At 37.6% G+C, this 18,797-nt stretch overlaps 1 protein-coding gene across 2 annotated transcripts; it reads right to left on the reverse strand.

Annotated features, from left to right (window-relative positions):
- Positions 1 to 5,634: 5,634 nt before the first annotated feature.
- On the reverse strand, positions 5,635 to 18,663 carry LOC123864923 (protein SMG7-like). Of its 2 annotated transcripts, none has more exons than XM_045905687.1 (18): positions 18,489 to 18,663; positions 18,106 to 18,205; positions 17,228 to 17,353; positions 16,745 to 16,863; positions 15,901 to 16,120; positions 15,451 to 15,581; positions 14,711 to 14,860; positions 13,987 to 14,080; positions 13,272 to 13,458; positions 12,636 to 12,773; positions 12,062 to 12,206; positions 11,535 to 11,660; positions 10,484 to 10,644; positions 10,282 to 10,382; positions 10,082 to 10,198; positions 8,558 to 9,985; positions 8,095 to 8,196; positions 5,635 to 7,891 (listed from the first exon to the last, which is right to left on the reverse strand). In XM_045905687.1, exons 1-18 carry the CDS (start codon positions 18,518 to 18,520, stop codon positions 7,805 to 7,807), a joined length of 3,564 nt encoding a protein of 1,187 aa, XP_045761643.1. In that variant the 5' UTR covers positions 18,521 to 18,663; the 3' UTR covers positions 5,635 to 7,804. The 2 variants fall into 2 exon arrangements, with proteins under 2 accessions (XP_045761643.1, XP_045761644.1); XM_045905688.1 differs by lacking the exon at positions 18,489 to 18,663 and adding an exon at positions 18,366 to 18,463.
- Between the last annotated feature and the right edge of the window lie 134 nt (positions 18,664 to 18,797).

Raw genomic sequence — 18,797 nt, forward strand, 5'->3', positions numbered from 1 at the left:
TTCATAAAAATCAAATGAAAATAAACAAAATCTGCTAGACTACAGGCCCATGTTCAAAAATGGATGGGTCATATGAACCACCAGGTGACGTATACAGGACGATATCTATACTAATAAATAAAATTGGAGTGTCTGTCTGTAATTTCGAAATAACTACCTCATATTAAGCTCATATGGTTATTTGAACGATACCATAACTGAATCACACGTTTTTAAAATTTTTGTCTGTCTGTCTGTCTGTCTGTCTGTCTGTCTGTCTGTTTGAAAAGGCTAATCTTTGGAACGGCTGAACCGATTTTGACGGGACTTTCACAGGCAAGTAGAGGATTGACCAGGGCGTAAAATAGGCTACTTTTTTAACCGACTTTTAAAAAGGGAGTTGTGTTTTTCTACCTATGTACACCGAAATCTCCGAGATTTCTGAACCGATTTGCGTCATTTCTTTTTTAATCGATAGAGGAACTTTGCAACATTGTTTCATAAAAAATTTGGAGTCCAACTCCTCAATTCTGAAGCTGCAGGGGATCTGACCAATCCACGCGGGCGAAGCTGCGGGCATCAGCTAGTAAGAGCATAAAATAATAAGATTCAGCACTATGCCGTCACTTGTAAGCTGTCCAACAGAGTGCTGGTGAGAATTCAAAAGTGCAGGTAGAGTGAGTACATTTTGGTCATATATTTTTGTACGGCATTTTTACCATCGATAGATCCATGAAAAATAATAAGAAAGCGCGCAGTGCCGTAAAAAAATGGTGCGCCACAAAGTCAGTAATTTTTTTGATTTTCTGACAATTTCCAGGATAAATTTGGTCATTTAATTCTGTACGGCATTAGTTTCATACTGTTTCAATACAGCCTCTAATCCATAATTCCGCAACGCCGTACAAAAATCATGCGACAAGGGGAAAAAATTGAGGGTAGCAACCCCCTCTCTTTCCGTGGTCCGGGGGGTGATTTGAAAAAGTACGGCTTTGGTTCCAAAACATTATCTAGCACTCAAAAGTACTATTAAAAATAATGCCGTCAAAAAATTAGTGTTCATTTGAATGTTTATCAATAATTATCTTAATTTCATGGTATACTTGATTTTTAAAGCTGTAAAATCATTTGACTCTGTACGGCAACTTTTTTTTTAACATGATAGTGTAAAATACTATTGTTATATAGTATTGCCGTTCAAAAGAAACTGTTCTAAAAAAATTATAGAGAAATACAAAAACTGAAATTTTTCAAATTATTGCAGAAGTTTAAATAGTATTAAGATAAATAAATTAGGAAAAAATTATGCCGTACATTTTAATGCAAACCATATCTTTTAGGCTGATGAAAATGACGCTACCATTTTAAGGGTGTAGTACTTTATGGCCATCTGATACTGTACGGCATTAACATATTTTTGAAGAGAACAATTGATAATGTGATAAAATCACTATGCCGTCTAACTGAAGTGAACGGGTGTGTATATAATATCCACATCCCCTACAAACCTTTGGACCTACGAAAATGTACGGCATGTAAAATATTATCTATGCATAAAACACTTTCAAAATAAATTAATTTTATGTTGTTTCAAATCATCCCCCGGACCACGGAAAGAGAGGGGGTTGCTACCCTCAATTTTTTCCCCTTGTCGCATGATTTTTGTACGGCGTTGCGGAATAATGGATAAGAGGCTGTATTGAAACAGTATGAAACTAATGCCGTACAGAATTAAATGACCAAATTTATCCTGGAAATTGTCAGAAAATCAAAAAATTTACTGACTTTGTGGCGCACCATTTTTTTACGGCACTGCGCGCTTTCTTATTATTTTTCATGGATCTATCGATGGTAAAAATGCCGTACAAAAATATATGACCAAAATGTACTCACTCTACCTGCACTTTTGAATTCTCACCAGCACTCTGTTGGACGGCTTACAAGTGACGGCATAGTGCTGAATCTTATTATTTTATGCTCTTATATCGTCCTGTATACGTCACCTGGTGGTTCATATGACCCATCCATTTTTGAACATGGGCCTTTAGTCTATGCGTCTTCTTATGCAAATATGGTGCCAATGACTTGGACAGACAGGGGAGCCAACATAACGCCATAGGAACTATACGTTGAAACGATCTATACGAATGATGTAGGCCATGTTGCCAACTTAGTCCTTTCAGCACTTAACTAGATCTAGAGATTTTTTTGACATTTCAGGGTTGTAATTCGATTTTAGTGCCTAAAGCGCAATCTAGCGTTTTTAAGAATGCCTTCGTTTCAAAATCATACAACTGCACAACATTGATCAGTAATCGTACATAGATAATTTTATAATATAATCGTGCGGGTTTGGTCAAAGTCAAATCATTTATTCAAATTGGGTACCATTGTACACTTTTTGACTGTCAGTTGTTGAATTTGTAAAATGTAATAGTGATAATTAATTACGTAAACTTAATACTAAAGCTACGAGGGTTCCAAACGCGCCCGTATTCTTTTTATTATCACCACTTACCAAAATCACAACTTATTGAAACTATCAAAGCAACTTATTCCTTTCTTCCCTAATTTGTGCCCCATTCATTTTGTCATTATCAGTCATGTTGTACGTAGGTATATATTATGTAAGTGACTCGGTGGAGACTGAAACACGAATTGACAATCATATCGTGAATAAATGAAAAGCTCACTTTTTTTCTTTTTTACAGCAACCCATTTTTGAAGATAAAAAATGATTTTTTTTTTTGAGCTAGACACATTAAACAATATGTACCTAGGTCTTGGAAAGATTTTGTTACTCGAGTTTAACTTGATACTACTTGATATTGTAAGTTCTGTGGCGTCATTCATCAGTTCTGTAAAACGCATGTCGACAATAGGTACTAAAAAAATCCTCTATTTACTTATTTCATGTTTAAGGGTGATAAAAGACTGTCTGTTCACAAACTTGTTTTAATTATTATATTATTTTGTTATTTTTATGTATGACTAAAAATGAGTAGATATAAAAATATCTATTCTTTAAAATTTTGCGTTGAAATACCTATAATAATATAAATAAACCTTCCAACAGTATAGTTTGATAATTAGTTTCTATTAGTTATTCTCATATTAATGTATTATTAGTGTTAATTACACAATTAGTGCCGTGACGAGACCATTGTTACCGATGCGCGCGCGCCGCCAATTACACGCCTAGTCAATTTAACTGAGCGAAATTGATTGTTTAGCTCAACTTTTTATATGAATTATATTATACTTAATCGATTGTTGTACTGAACGTTATTAATTTTATAACGTACAAATAATTTCGTTAGACTGCCCTGTTTTGTTTACATTTTACAACTTCGATTTGAAAGTCAAAATGAAATTATTCTGATATTTACGATTTTACATCTGTGATTTGTGATGTGGGAAAAATCTCGCCAACATTGATAGAATTTGAGCGTTAAAATAATTTGCAAAATTAGTTGTTTAAATTATTTAATGACGATTAGCGATCTTGCCTGACAGTAGGTTTAAGTTGATCGTATATCGCCGCAACAGCCGACTCGTGTTGCTAACGACACTAACATTTTCAGTGTTGAAAATTGCTCTTGCGCAGATCCTAGTATACGATCAACTTAACTCGACGTTTTTATATTAGTTACAGTGAACGACAAAGCATAGAAATCTTACGCGCACTCCATTATTATAGCTTAGCAAAATCTTTACCGTGGTGACTGGGTGGTGTAAATATTGTACTCTACTGCACGCGTCATCAATTTGACTGAAGCTCCGTAATTATTATCATTCGACGAATCACGGCAGCGGCATATGACACACAGTACGAACCAATCATGAGCCTGTTGCAATTTAACCAGACGTTTTCATGCATATTTTTGGGTGACAACTATTAGAAACGCGACTTCTATGCTTTGTAGTTCAGTGGTTAGTGACAATATGACATTATTTAGATCTGTAGAAGAGGGTTGTGATTGTAGCCCAGTTTAATTATGTCAATTTTTACATATCTTTTACTACGTTATTTATTAGCATGTCTTGATTACTCTTTAAGTATTTTTAATTATTCGCGACTCGAAATAACAATGTGATTACAACTTTTAATGACTTTTGAAATAAACAAAAAAACTATTTGAAAATAATTTTATGTAAGTATTAAGAATAGTTACAAACGATTCGTACGATGTATCATATATGTTTCTTTTGTAATTGTACATACCCAATCACTTTTAGGATAAATGCGCAAATTAAGCGGTACCACATATTTCATATACATTAGAAGAGTTTCATTAAACGATACTTTTTATTCTTAATACGGTTATCTTGTACTCCTTTATGTGAGCCGAGGATTGGGATCCTTATGGACAAAACTAAATTAAAATGATTAAAAATACTATTCTTCAAATCATATTGCGGCCAAGTCCATGAAATCAGATTGTTACATGTTCGCATTTTATTATTGTATAGGTATTATACAAAAATAAAATGACAATAATTACCTAATATTTTCCGTTTATTGTTAAAATCATAGTTCTGTAAATTGGTACACGCTTGCTTTTGCGTTATATAATTTCATGACAAATTGTGCAGGGCTTCTGGTGGTTAAGTGGGCAGTTTTTTTTTTTCGAATTTGAACAATTTTGCATACAAATATTTTACGTAGTTTGTAAATATAATCGCCCAAGAGATTTTTAATTGATACTGCAATGCTTTTGCATGTAAGTCAAAAGGCAGGGGGAAATAAATAGGAACGAAATGAAATCTTTTGACCTTATAGATCTACGTAAATAAATAATTAAGTACTAAACTGTGTATTATTTTGCACCAATTGTTTTATAGTCTAAAAATAGCAAATAAACGTTGTTCAAATTAATTATCTCTAAATACATGCTTCATTAATACTAAATTATTGTATTAAATATTATTTTTATTATTAGGAATACTGTAAATATTGTTTTTAATGCAATTAGGTTAAAACGCTTTTTATATTTAGACAATGTATTTCAATTTTGTTTCGATTATAATGACAAAAATAAAAATTAAATTATTGAATAATTTTGAGATTTTATTTACTATGTACCTAGTTTACGGGTAAAATTTCGTATAAATTTACTATTTAGGTAACAATTATTGTTATTAATATAACTTATTGGCTTATGCCCGCATGAATTGTAATACGACAGGATGGTCCGTAAATTCTTGAAATCTCTAGAGATTTCATAAAAAAAAATCATCCATAAATGGCACTGGTAGTGTCAGAGCCATGTTTGACGTCCTTCCTGGCGCTATGATAAACGCTGCAGTCTTATTAGTGGGGTAAACGCTGCAATCTTATTAGTGGAAGATCCCGGGTTCGATTCCCGGTGGTTTGGAATTTTATAGTCTCTAAATTTCGGTTTGGTGAGAGGCTTCGGCCGTGGCTAATTACCACCCTACCTGCAAAGTTGTGCAGCCAAGCGTTTTATTGTTCCGGTACGATGCCGCGTAGAAATCAAAAGGGTATGGATATAATCAAAATTGCCATACCCCTTACAGGTTACGCCGCTTCCATTTTAGACTGCATCACCACTTACCATCAGGTGAGATTGCAGTCAAGGACTAACTTGTATGTGAATAAAAAGAAACGTTTGCATAAATAAAAAAACATGGTATGTAACAAATACAACTTTATTACAAAATATCCCGCATCGGTTACTTTAATTTGCTTTTACTTATCACAAAAATATAATGCTTACAAACAACATTATTAGAACACTAGTAAATAATGTGATCGCTATTATGTTTAGTAGCGTAGTTAGTAGGGTGCTGGTCATTGTTGCTCCAATCCCGACCGAAGTATAGATAATACACTAACTTACAAGTGCTATGGAAGCGCACAGACTGGGTGCAAGTTGGTCGTACTTATTTAGACCTAGTGTGCGCGCTCCCATAGTACTTGCAAGTTAAGAATAAAATTGTAAGTGCGTATTTGACGTGCTCGCATGAGTCAAATTCTTACGAAAACGCATACGAAGTGCGCTCGGCCTAACACTTGATACACCGGAGTTACGCAAATCTGTCTTGATACGGAGTTGACAATAATGTTTGCCCTTCCATAAAAGAGACATTAACACCAGTCGACAACGCACATAGTAGGTAGTTTGAAAAGGGCCTTGAATGAGCCATCTGAGGCCTTAGTGTAACATGAGTATGTAAGTTGATCTTTATTTACTAGTGTTCTTTAACCAGACAAAAATTTACAGTACCATAACTAAATAAGTACAGCGTATTATACACGATAAGACACGAATATTACACTATTTAATTTTTTACAGTATATTATAAAAGACATTACAATTTGCAGTTGATTTTTATAATACAAAAAATTGTTTCTTATACCAACCAAGATAGTACGAAACAGCTACAATTCTAAAGAATTTCTCAATTCACTTGTCAGTAGGTACATTAAAATAATGGTCTAATACCTAAACATAAATATCTTAACTAAACAGACGGTAGTAATAAGATAGGTCTGTATGAGATTTTACTTCTCACCAACATTGATAGAATGAAGTCGAAACAATCCATACTTCCATACTAATATTATAAATGCGAAAGTGTGTCTGTCTGTCTGCTACCTTTTCACGGCCCAACAGTGTAACTGATTCTGACGAAATTTGGTACAGGGTTAGCTTATATCCCGGGGATGGACATAGGCTACTTTTTATCCCGGAAAATCAAAAGGTTTCCGCGGGATCTATAAAAATCTAAATCCACGTGGACGAAGTCGCGGGCATCCTCTAGTAACTAATAATAACGTCAAAATAAAATGGGCTTAAAAGTTCTTGATTTAAAGTGAAAAATTCAGTACCATCGATTTTAATTTCGCAACGTGTCCGCTTGGAGCGCTGGCTGAAAATATAATAATTTGTGTATACAAACATGAGCATTAAAACAAAGCAGTTAAGGTCCATTTTACAATTTAGCGTTGAAATGTTTCGACCTTCGTATAATATAAACGTTGGGATGTAAAAGCCTACTGATCTAAATGTAGTGCCATCCTTTTCCGCATCGAACGCTGTAAAAAGGATGCCACTTAATCAAAACATACCAATTTAGTTAAGAGATTTTTAACAACTGAATTAGCAGTTAGCACCATTGTAATTTGTATATTAACTGGCCTTTAGAAATGTTGTTTTTCCCAAAAATCGCCGCATATTCTGGTGAGTGATTAAAAAAAATTATGCGTGATCGGTAAAAACCTAAGAGCGGTTACGCACTCATCCGATCTTAGTTCGTGAAAATACGGATATAAAACTCGAACGTTTTCAGATATTCCTTATACATTAATGCGATCTCTCATCCAAATTCAAGCTATTCAGTTGATATCTTTGACATATCGTACGTCCGATTTGAATCCGAGGCACAGCCGAGATATTTTGACGATGTCGGAGAGAATTCGGATGACGGAAGTCCGTTGGAGCTAGTGCGTAAGCTACCATACAAGTTCTATCACTATTTCGGAAAGTAATTTCACGGATTCGGATCGGATGCAGTACGTAATCGCCCTAAACCTCGTTACGGATCTAAAGCTGTACAGAAATGTAAGAATAAGTCGATACCTCCCACATACGCATAAGTTGGTGTAACAACAACTTACTTGGGAGTATCGAGGTTCAAAAGCCTTGCGAAAAAACCCGCCGGTATTTCATATCTGCTTGGAAAAACAATATGTCGCATTTATGGGGTAGAAATTGTACAAGCAGTACAACATTTTTCAGAACGAATCCTTTTTAGTATATTTTTATAAAATGAGATACAACGTTTAGCTAAGTTGGTGTCAGTGTGGCGCGGGCGGCTGCTTCATTTGCTTCTGTTGCTCGAGCAGGCGCTCCAGGGGCGAAGGCCCGGGGCCCGACCACAGCGACTGAAAAGAAAAGCCTTGTAAGGGGTTTCACACAAATAATATGGAAGGATGTTAACTTGTTTTGAAAGTTGTTTGGTTGGCATTACGAGCACATTGTTTAGTGAATTCTCATCTTCTTCATTCTGTTTCTATGAATTCTCATAGAAACCGAATACTTTTATTAAAATTGATGTTTTGAGAAAAACGACTCGCTATAAAAATACCTGATGGTGCGAGCGCGGCGGCCACGCAGGCGCATCGGGCGCGCCGCTAAACAGGGAATACGTGCTGCCTTCGCCCGCCGCAGCCGCTCCCGCTGATGCACCCTGTTCATAATATTAAAGATACATTCAATTCTGCAGCACACATTCTTCTAATTCTTTTCCGCACCAAGCATTATGAAAGAGACAACAATATGTTTAGACTGTTAGGACCTCTCTTCTACCCTTCGGCTTTGGTCGAATTTGTGGAATTTCTGAAAATCGACGAGGATGGAATTTCCAAAAATCTTAAAATACTTATTTCTTTATTTAAAGTCCAAATACCAAGCTGTATGTATATAAATTGAAAAATGGATTGAAAAGGACCTTCATTCAATCTCTCGTCTAATATTTAACTTCCTTTTTAAATAATAAAACATGTATTTTTGACAAAATAGAGAAAATACAAGTACACCTCAAAACTTACCGCATTATCTTCCAACGTTTTCATAGAACCAGCTTCGCCACCAAAAGTTTCATAATTCAGATTTCTTTGTTGCAAGTCCAAAACATTGGAGCCAAAGTTAAGACCGACGTCCAATTCCTTGGCACCCGGATAATTCGGTTTGTCCATCATTTTCATATGCATGGGTTGGTAATTAATTTTGTTGAACTGAGGGTACATCGTCGAATCATAACTCACAGAAGGTGCATAAGGACCGAAACTGTTCAACGTTGAATTAAAGTTGGGTGACGCAACCAAATTCTGTAAAGTTTGCATTTGGGGCTGCCCTATCGCTGACTGAACGTAATTAGGAGCTAAATTTTCAGGTTTGCTCTGTCCCACACTTTGTAAGTTTTGCCCCATATTTGGCACATTTTGATTCAAATTCTGCATATTTTGCCCCATGTTTGGCATATTTTGACTTAAATTTGGCAAATTTTGGCCCATATTTGGCACATTTTGACCCAAGTTCTGCAGAGTTTGCCCTTGCATTTGGTTGAACTGCACATTTGTGTATGGATTGGGTATATTTGCAGGTAGCGCTGAATAAAAGTTTGGCATATTCATTGGCGGTGTAGAGAAGTGTTGAGGGTTGAAATTGGTTTGGTTTTCGGGCTTCCACCACGATACGGGTTGTTGAAATCCCTCGTTTTGCTGTGTCGGCCAATTTTGGTGCGGAGGTTGCGCGCTGAAAGATGCGTTAATATTATTCGGGTTTTCGTCCTTGAATTTGTTATCAACGTATTGATTGTCTTGCGCGGTCTGCCAATAACGATACTGGTTCGCAAATCTAGGCGGTAAATCATTTAAGAAGTTCTTTTTATCGCCCGATATTTGGTAGCCGTGGTTAGTGAACTTGTGGCCATCTTGAAAAAGTTCTTGGCGGGAATTCTGTTTCTGTAAAGCCGCAGTCCTAACGTCAATTTCTTTAGGATTAACAACTGGGAGCCTTATTCCTTGGTTATTAGGACTCGGCGGTTGATAAGTTGGATTGTAGTTGATTCCTACATTTTGAATACCGTAGTTCTTTTGGAAGTTCATTCTCGGGCCTTCGATGTAGTTGGCTGCGGCTAAATTCGGCCAATTGGTGCCTTGGTCACGCTTTTGTTGGTAGTTTTGGGAGTTACTGTTATTGTTTTGGTTAAATTTTGCTTCTTTTTTCTCCTCCTTTTCAGGTTTCTTGGGTTCCGGGTCTGTGTTTTGCAAGTGTGGATAGCCCGCGGATTTATCCTTTAGGGAGAGAATGCCGCCGGTTTTTCTGCCAATGGGTAAATTGGCAAGGCTTTTGATCGCTTTAGGTTGTATGACTTTTGGTTTGTCATCTTGTTTTGGTGTTGCGTTGGTTTGCGATTGGTTTTCGGCAGCTTCCGTCAGAGATTCTGGGGTCGGAGGAGGTGTTACGAATTTGACCTGAAACAAAGAAAAATGACAAAAAAAAAAAAACATTCAAATCAGTAAAAAGAAAAGCGAAAAAATCGTGACCAATGTCCAGCGCTGGATATCTACCTGTTTGTTAGTCTCCTCCTGCTTCCTCATGATAGCGGCCATGGCGATGTTTACGCGAGGCTTGCGCGCTTCCTTCTTGTCTTCAGCTTTACTGTTCTCCGGGCTCACTTCGCTCTCCTGTGTATGAAGTGTTTGTACAATATAAAAAAACTCATTTTTATTGCGATCACTATAAATTAGTAGTTAATTAAGAATATTACCTCCTGTGTTGGTTCCTCCTGTGTGGTGGCCAATGCGCGTTCTTCTCGCGCGCGCTCTAACGATCCTTGAGGCTTGAGGATTCCTACACGTTTCTCGCGAACTGTTTGATAACAAACAAACACACTTTCGCATTCATAATATTAGTAGTGATAGTGATTAACTCATCTTCGTGAACGATCTATAAGTGCAAGACATTCTTACCCTTTTCCCTAAAATCAGCTTCAGAGATGACGACGGGTGCAGGCGGCGCGGGCGGCGGCGAGCTCCGCGACTGCGCGTGCGCAGTCAAATGGGCCACCAGAACTGATAACTGCTCACCGTCCACTGCGCTCGCTGTGAACGTCACCGACTCCTCTTCCGTCCTAATAACGGGATGAAATACAGTGGCCTACATATTTTGCTTGAGAGTTTATGGTCTTAATTATGTGTAGTACAGTCGCTCCATGCAAAAAATTCATCATAAAGCCTGACCAGAAAAATAAAATATCTCGCCATATTGCAGAAAACTGTAAGTAACTTAAGAGCATTTTAGCCAGCACAACTTCTCCGCGGGAAGATTTAGGTTTAGATTTTATTCATTTATTGCATGATTGTAAGTATAAAAAAGATGTTACATAAATTATTAAGTAAGTACATATCACAATCTGCCATAAAATGGCGTGGAAACAAAACGCTAATGAATAATATGACGAACGCGGACACTTCGTGAACTTGGGCGCTGCCACTGCGGTTAAAGAGAGACAGCGCAATACGATAGAGTGAGACAGATATATTAAGGCGGGAAACTCAATGCCTATCTCATATTGAGGGGCATGAGACGGGCCCGCGAAATTCAAATTTAATTTGGTTTTTCGCATTTTTTAAACTAATACGACAACGTAGGCTTATGGCGTTTTCAATTGCGACAATGGCAGTATTATCCTCACAGGTTTATATAAAAATCTTTACTTGAAAGGGTCCAGGTTAAGAAATTAGCTGTAGTATCGACTAATTCTGACACATTAGGCGATACTAGAGCTACTTTCTTAAACTGGACCCTTTCAAGTAAAGATTTTTATATAAACCTGTGAGGATGATACTGCCATTGTCGCAATTGAAAATGCCATAAGCCTACGTCGTCGTATTAGTTTAAAAAATGCGAAAAACCAAATTAAATTTGAATTTCGCGGGCAGGCCCGTCGCTTCCACCTTAAGCATCATCGAATGAGGTACAGTCAAATTATCAGCTGTTATTAGTGAAGTGTGTACTCACGTGTAAGTGAGATGCGTGGGATGGTGGTCGGCCAGCGTCCGGCCGAGCTTTAGCAGGCGCCCCGCTCGCACGCGCTGCTCTAACTCGGGCTCACCGATTAGAGACAGGCTCGATATACCCGTCGATCTGAATGAAAAAAAAAAAACACCAGTCAAGTGCGAGTCCGACTCGCACACGAACGGTTCCGTACTATCTTACAAGGAATAACACTTTATAATTTCTTTATGTGATGTAACCACAAATTCACGGCTATCGCATTTTTCCCTTTGTGTTATATAAGATTTACCTAGCTGCTAAATTTCATAATTCTAGGTCAACGGGAACTACCTTATAGGTTTTTTAATAGAAATATAACGAAGTGATCCCATAAGGGTTCCTTCCTTTTGAGGTATGGAACCCTAAAAAACCTAAAAAAAATTACAAACTTCATTCAAAAAGTTTGTACCAAGAAACGCAAAATTTCTGCTTTATAATGTTTTTTGTTGTTTTGCCAAAATATATGACCCATTTGAATTGATTGAACATACCCAACATCATCATCGTTGCAGTCTACTTCAGGCACTTTAGTGGAATCCCAGTTGCTGTGGCTGACGAATTTGAGGCCTATGAACGTTTCCTCCAGAGGCAGGAAACCGTGGAGCTCCTCGTCTTCAGGCAAAGGCACTGAGTCATCTAAATTAAAAAAAAAAGTGCGTATATTTTTTTATGCGACCTTTAAACGACTAGCGACCCGCCCCAGCTTGGCACGGGTAGCTTATTAGAGTTTTCGTAAAAGGATCTTTAAGTTTTTTGAAAATAAAATATAGCCTATGTCACTCAGGAATAATGTTGCTTTCTACTGCTGAAAGAATTATCAAAATCGGTTCAGTAGTTCCAGAGATTACTTCCTACAAACAAACTTTAAATTACTAGCAAATATTTTAAAGAGGTAAACTCTTTAAAATATTAGCTAGTATATATTAAAGTAACTTAAAATGTTAAAAATGAGTCATTAAATCCTTCAGCATTCTTTCAGTATAATAACAGTACGATTGAAGGTCTTTCTATTCCACCAGCCACTGCAGCTACACCTTTATTGCAAAGATAATAAGGCTCACTCACACTTGTTATGTTTGTCAGCCAATGGGCTGAGCTTGTTGAGCACGTGCGCGAGCGCGGCCCACAGCTGCGGCCGTGACACCCAGCCGCTGCAGCTCACCGCTTGCGGGCGTGACACTAGCCATTGAAGCCACACTTTCACTGCGAAAACGGTTATTTATGGTACTAGTGCGCAAAGTACAAAATTAAAGTCGAGCCGTAAAATTTAATATCCGGGGCCACTGAACTCCAAAACTACGGACAAGATACCAGCCATTCCAATTAGCAGTCACTGTCATAGCGAAAATGGTCATTTAGGGCACTAGTGTGCAAAGTGAGAAATTAGAGTTTTAGTATCCGAGCCACAAGCGAGAGATCTAGTTAGAAATCAAATTAAGGGCTGCTAACTAAAAACTTTTTCAAACCAGAGGGTTTGCGCAGTATTATAGATAAATACTTTTTCGACACCCAAGTTTTGAAAGCCATTATGGCTCCTATCGAGAAGTTCCACAACTCCTATGCAACAAACTAGATGGCGCTGTACGAAGTTCAATCTCGCTACATAAGTTTTCATCTATTAACAGTAAGTTTTCCGCAGATCAAAGCCTCAGTTTTTTGGACAGTATCAACTTTTGTTGAGTCCTGAGTAGTAATACATACGTGCAGGCAAAGCTTTCTGAGGAGGTTCATCAGCAGTATAGGCGGGTAGTAGGAGAGATAGAAGTGAAGCCGCCGCTAGAGAGGAAGCCAGTTGAGCCGCCGTCGCTTCGGCTTCACTCAATGCATTGGCTTCTAGTGAGAAGTCTTCTGTGGTAGAGTGTACTACCCATATTATCACGCAGACCATCTGCAAAATAGACGCGTTTTGAGAACCAACTTCCTGAAGTATATGATTATATACGAGTATGTAGGATGAGTTTTTAACTTGTAGAGTTTTGGAAAATACAGAGACAGCAAGTTCTTAGAAAGGGTGGAGATCTTAATTAGAATTACACTACGGAATACTAATCTAAATATATACGAAAGGAAAAGTTGACTGACTGATTTATCAACGCACAGCTCAAACTACTGGACGGATCGGGCTGAAATTTGGCATGCAGGCAGCTATTATGACGGAGACATCCGCTAAGTATTTTAGAAAATTCAACCCCGAAGTGGCAAAATAGTGGGTTTGTGTAGTCCACAACAACGATGTCACGGGCATAAGCCAGGAGCAACTAGCTAACAAAGACTTGCAAGTTGCAAGCAACTATAAAAAATTATTGCAATTTATTGCAAACTAAGTTGTAAGAAATCAATTCTACAATAATTTTAGTATGAATTGAACAAAAATTATAAAACCGACAAATGTAAATGAATAACTAACGAATGTTACCTTAATAAGAGTCATGGAATCAAAGCTGTCGGTGGCGACGAGAGGTGACAGCGAGGAGTTCAAGATATTCACTAATTCTGCCGCTGTGTCTAGTCTGAAACAGATAGATAAAAAACACACTTCTTAATAGAATACAGTAAATTTGTATTCAAATAAACTTTACAAGTGCTTTTGAACGTCAGAATTTACCACTGGTTCGGAATGCCGTTCCTACCAAGAAGAACCAGCAAGAAACTCGGCGGTTGCTCTTTTCCAATGTTCAATTTACTATATTATGCCATACTGAATAAGAAATTGCAGCCCCGCCCTTTGTTGAAGAAGTCAAATCCACGATTTTTTATTTACTTTTGTTCGATTCATCTTTGATTATGTATGTTGATATGGTTTTTAGGAACATACTTATAATAGATTTTTTAAACTTAGGCAAAGCCAAGTCTTCAATTGTTAAAATAAAATTAAGTCGAGGCTATAATACAACATGTCTTATTTTATAGTAAAGGGAAGAATCCGAAAGTTTAAATTTCTAGATAAATCTCATTAAAATTTGCAATTATGTTTATAATTGCAATTGGAGATAATTTATGCAACAACGTCATGAAATTATTACACTATCTTTCCAATGTACGGAACCCTCGGTGCGTAAGTCCGACTCGAACCTTTCTGTACCTGGATATTACTCAAGTATTCTGTGTTAGTAAATTTCGAATATAGTGATATCACTTACTGCTCAGCTGTGTGCAAGTAGTGTAAGGTGCGGACGAGCTCGTTGACGTAGGTGTGCGAGTCCAGCCTGTCGGGAACTGCGGCAGACTTCTCGGGGGTGGTGATCAACCCTGGCAGCACAGGTAATGCAGGCGCTTCCTTCACGTCACGACTATCAAACACATAAATAACACGACATTTTTAGTTTTCCGTTACTCAAAAGGGAAAAATTTCACTCAATTTGAAAAAGGAAGGATCTTTGTTGCCTGTCTGTCTGTTTGTCGTATCTGTCAAGAAACCTATAGGGTACTTCCCGTTGACATAGACTCATGCAATTTGGCAGGTAGGTAGGCCTTTAGTAATAGCACAAGTAAAGGGGAAAATCGGAAATTACATTACAAAAAAATGTTGTATTTTTTGTACAATCGTACGGAACCCCTCGTGTGCGAGGCCGACTCGCACTTGACCGGTTGTTTTGTAGCGAGGTTAAATACAGTAAAATTCTATTTATTCTGAAAGTTATGACCCTGAAATATCTGTATTTTAAGCTTTGAGGCTGATTCTGTGCGTAAATCAACCACATAAAAACACTCTAAGACAAACTTTATAAGGCAAGGTTTTAAGGCAAACTTTATTTAGTAATATCTATCTAATTTCAAATGTGTTAAGAGTTCACCACCTCTTGAATAGGTCTTGTCATAAATGTTGTCGTGAAGAGATGTTGGAAATTATTTAAGAGGATCAAAGAGATAGATAACTCACCTAGCGGCAGCAGCAAGGGTCCTGGCCAGGTTAGCGGGCGCGGGAGGGAAGGGCGCTCGGACGAGCAGTGAGCGGACGTGCCAGTACACCGCCGCCAGCCGCCGCCCGCGCCGCCACGCCACTAGCGCCAGCTGCCGGCAAAACATATTGACATACACCAAATGTGGCACAAATTATACCCTGTCCCTACCAATAACAATATCTAAGGAAATGTAATTCAAGCTCAAAAATTACACCATACACAACTTACCGTGGTAGGCGGAGCTTATTAAATATGCTCGATATAGACCTTCGAAGGAGGCGCTCTCTTGGGAAGGCCTGTGCCCAGCAGTGGACGCAAACAGGCTGATTGATTGAATTTACATTGAAAGAGTGTGTTTAACAATAATGTTGTTGTGTTTAATTGCCTAGTTGTAAAGCTGTATGGAAAGCAGACAACAGGGGACATACCTGGTTGTACGGTTGTCCAGAATGCACAGACACGGCTAGAGCGTGTCTATAGAAGGTATGAGCCACCCTCAGTTGGTGCCTGTACCGCGCTAAGTCTCCTAGATGTACGAGGCAATGCTGACTCGCATAGCGCGCGGCGCCCGCTCCGCCCGCGTTTATAGGCCCCACCCCCGCGCTCGGCTCCCAACCCTCTACCGCGCCTAGCAGTGACGCGCGACGCCTGCGAACAAAATTGTAAGAGTAGGTAAATGCGGGATATGTTTCTTGAGAGACTTCCACGCCCCAGTCTTGCGCCGCTTAAATCTAGTGGTTCCCTGCTAAGATGTTGTCCCACAAGTGGGATGCAGATGGAGGTGTATCACAGTCAATGCCATTAATCTTCACAGTATCTTCAATGGCAGAGATCCCACATCACCTGGATGTGGATCCTTAGAATGCCAATAAAGAAAATAATCCAAAAAAGATGTACTCACACTGTATACCTATGTGTAATGGGGAGACTGGACATTTCAATTTTCATACCAAAAATGGCAGTTTTTTTTAAATGTGTGTCATTTTTGTGGTTTATGAGGACACTGATTGCAAAAAATGATGTACAAAGATGGTTAATGTGAATATGTATGTATAAGAAATCGACATACCAACCTGCCCCCCCGATTGTGTAAGAAAACATATTTATTGTTATCGTTATCATCAACAAATTCTGCCCTTTGATTGGAGGTAAAAAAAGGTAACAACCAATCAAAGGGCAGAATTTCTTGATGATAACAATAACCATGAATACGTTTTTCTTACACAATGGGAGGGCTGGTCCTAGCCACTGGAGCAGAGGCAGAAAACATACCTAAATGGCAGATCCAACTTGAATGTGGTACAGATCTGATGCAGCAGGCACAGGTAGAAGCCCACCGCTGCCTGCAGGACCCAAGACAGCATAGCCTGCGCCTCACTGCGCAATGCATTCTGTTACCAACAACAAAATGTTAGTGATTAGAAATGTGAGTTAGATGCTTCTTAAATCAATATTTCATATTAAGCATCTAAAAGTGTCTGGTTAATTTTATTTATTACTTAATTATGTTTCAATATTTGGCAAGGAGATTCTAATTCTAATTGGTCTCTTTATCCTAGGTATAATCAAAGATAAGATTTTGAAAAACCTAAATCCATGCAAATAAAAGTTTTTACCAGTCATTGCATTCTAAGGTTGACTAGGAGATAAGGTTCTCAAGCCTTAAGTCCGCCTTTTGTACGACTTATAGGTTGTGCATGAAAGTGAAATAAAAAAATAAAAAAATTTGATATGAAACTAGTACAATAGCCAAACCTTCCTATCTTTTGAAATAGCTTGTAAAGCCTCAATCTGTTGCTTGAAGCCTACATTCCAAAGGTCTTGTTCCACTTTCTTTTCCAAGGCATAGTCCAAGTCTAGCACCAGAACCTTTTGATATACCTGAAATCAGAAATTCTACATGAAGACACATTAAGCCACTTTTGTCAGTAATTGTTAAGAAACTCTCTTTCTGTATGGTTTTGAACAGCAAAGTTAACCATACTTGCAAAATTCTGACACTATTGTCTGACAGTTACCAACTTGGACCTATACTACAGTTGGTAACTTGGACTAAACTCAATATGGTAATACAATAAGTAAAGAACAAATTTAGAAGTCCAAAGTTGGTTACTCATCGCCTTTGGACAGGTTACCAACTTCACCAGACTCTCTCTTTACCTCATATTCCTCATTGCTGAGGGTTGTTAGATATTTTCAATAATGACATAATGGCAGGGGCATTCTTGGGATAGTAATAATAATGCAGTGGATTCCAAGATCCTCCCGCATACCACCTTCAAACTCAAATTCAAAGAAAATATCACTCAATCTGATAAATTAATTGTTGAACCCAAAAGTTGAGTTGTACATTTTTTTTTTAAGAATATTAGCCATGCTATACATGACTAATACTCCCATTTCCCCTCCAATTGAGCAATTAATATTGACAGACTTTGTGAGATAATAATACAGTAAGATCCTAGGTCCGCTGCACTCTTTCACAAAAAGCCTTCACTCATCTTGATTCTTCCTCAGCAATATGGATGGTTTACTAGTGGCTTCAGGATTGAGCTTAGATTGCTGGAGTGGCGCTTCTGGTGGATTTCACACATATATGGAATGTATGATAGATGGAAATGTAGAGGTCTTACTTTTTGTAATTGCTGCTGTGTTGCCCATAAAGTTTTATCTTGTAGCATTGAAGTCCCACTGGTAAATTTTAATATATTCTGTTTCAACTCATCTGCCTCTCTGAAAAAGATATCATATTTACTCATATAGGATAGCCAGACTGAAAGTCAAAATCAATGACCTCACATACATAGGTAACATTTCTATACTGATGTTTACTTAATAATTTGAAAGCAGAGATTATTAGTCAGAACAAAATGACTTGCAGAATACTAGGTACCTTAAGGCTCATCTGTAACTTTTTAACACATAAGTAGTTTCTAATTTTATGTTCACAGCAATAATGCAAAATTAATTGTGACTACTTGACAGTACAATACAAAAATACAAGACTGCAACTAACCTTAACATTTGCACAGCGGCGTTTAAAACCATTATGATAGAGGCCTAGCGCCTCGACAATTGTCATAGCATTTGTGTGATTCCGGAAACAAATAATTAAAAAATGTATTTGGAAATAAGCAAAATCTAAACATGAACCATTTCCATGCAGTTTAGTAAAATAATTAGGGATGCTATGAAACGTGAAACGATATATCGAAAAACCGATAAATATCGATATATTGAGGCCTAAAATATCAATAATAATTATCAACGAAATATCAACACCGATATATGGATATCGAATAAAGTCCATAATATCATAACAAAA

Source organism: Maniola jurtina, chromosome 4, assembly GCF_905333055.1.
Source record: "Maniola jurtina chromosome 4, ilManJurt1.1, whole genome shotgun sequence".
In the NCBI taxonomy this organism is placed as follows: domain Eukaryota; kingdom Metazoa; phylum Arthropoda; class Insecta; order Lepidoptera; family Nymphalidae; genus Maniola; species Maniola jurtina.

Excerpts from the sequence above, each read along its gene's own strand:
- LOC123864923 (XM_045905687.1), bottom strand. The coding sequence starts at position 18,520 with ATGGTTTTAAACGCCGCTGTGCAAATGTTAAG. Across the intron at positions 13,459-13,986 it reads ATTCCATGACTCTTATTAAG|ATGGTCTGCGTGATAATATG; the intron begins GTAACATTCGTT and ends TCTATTTTGCAG. Across the intron at positions 9,986-10,081 it reads AGGAGGAGACTAACAAACAG|GTCAAATTCGTAACACCTCC; the intron begins GTAGATATCCAG and ends TCTTTGTTTCAG.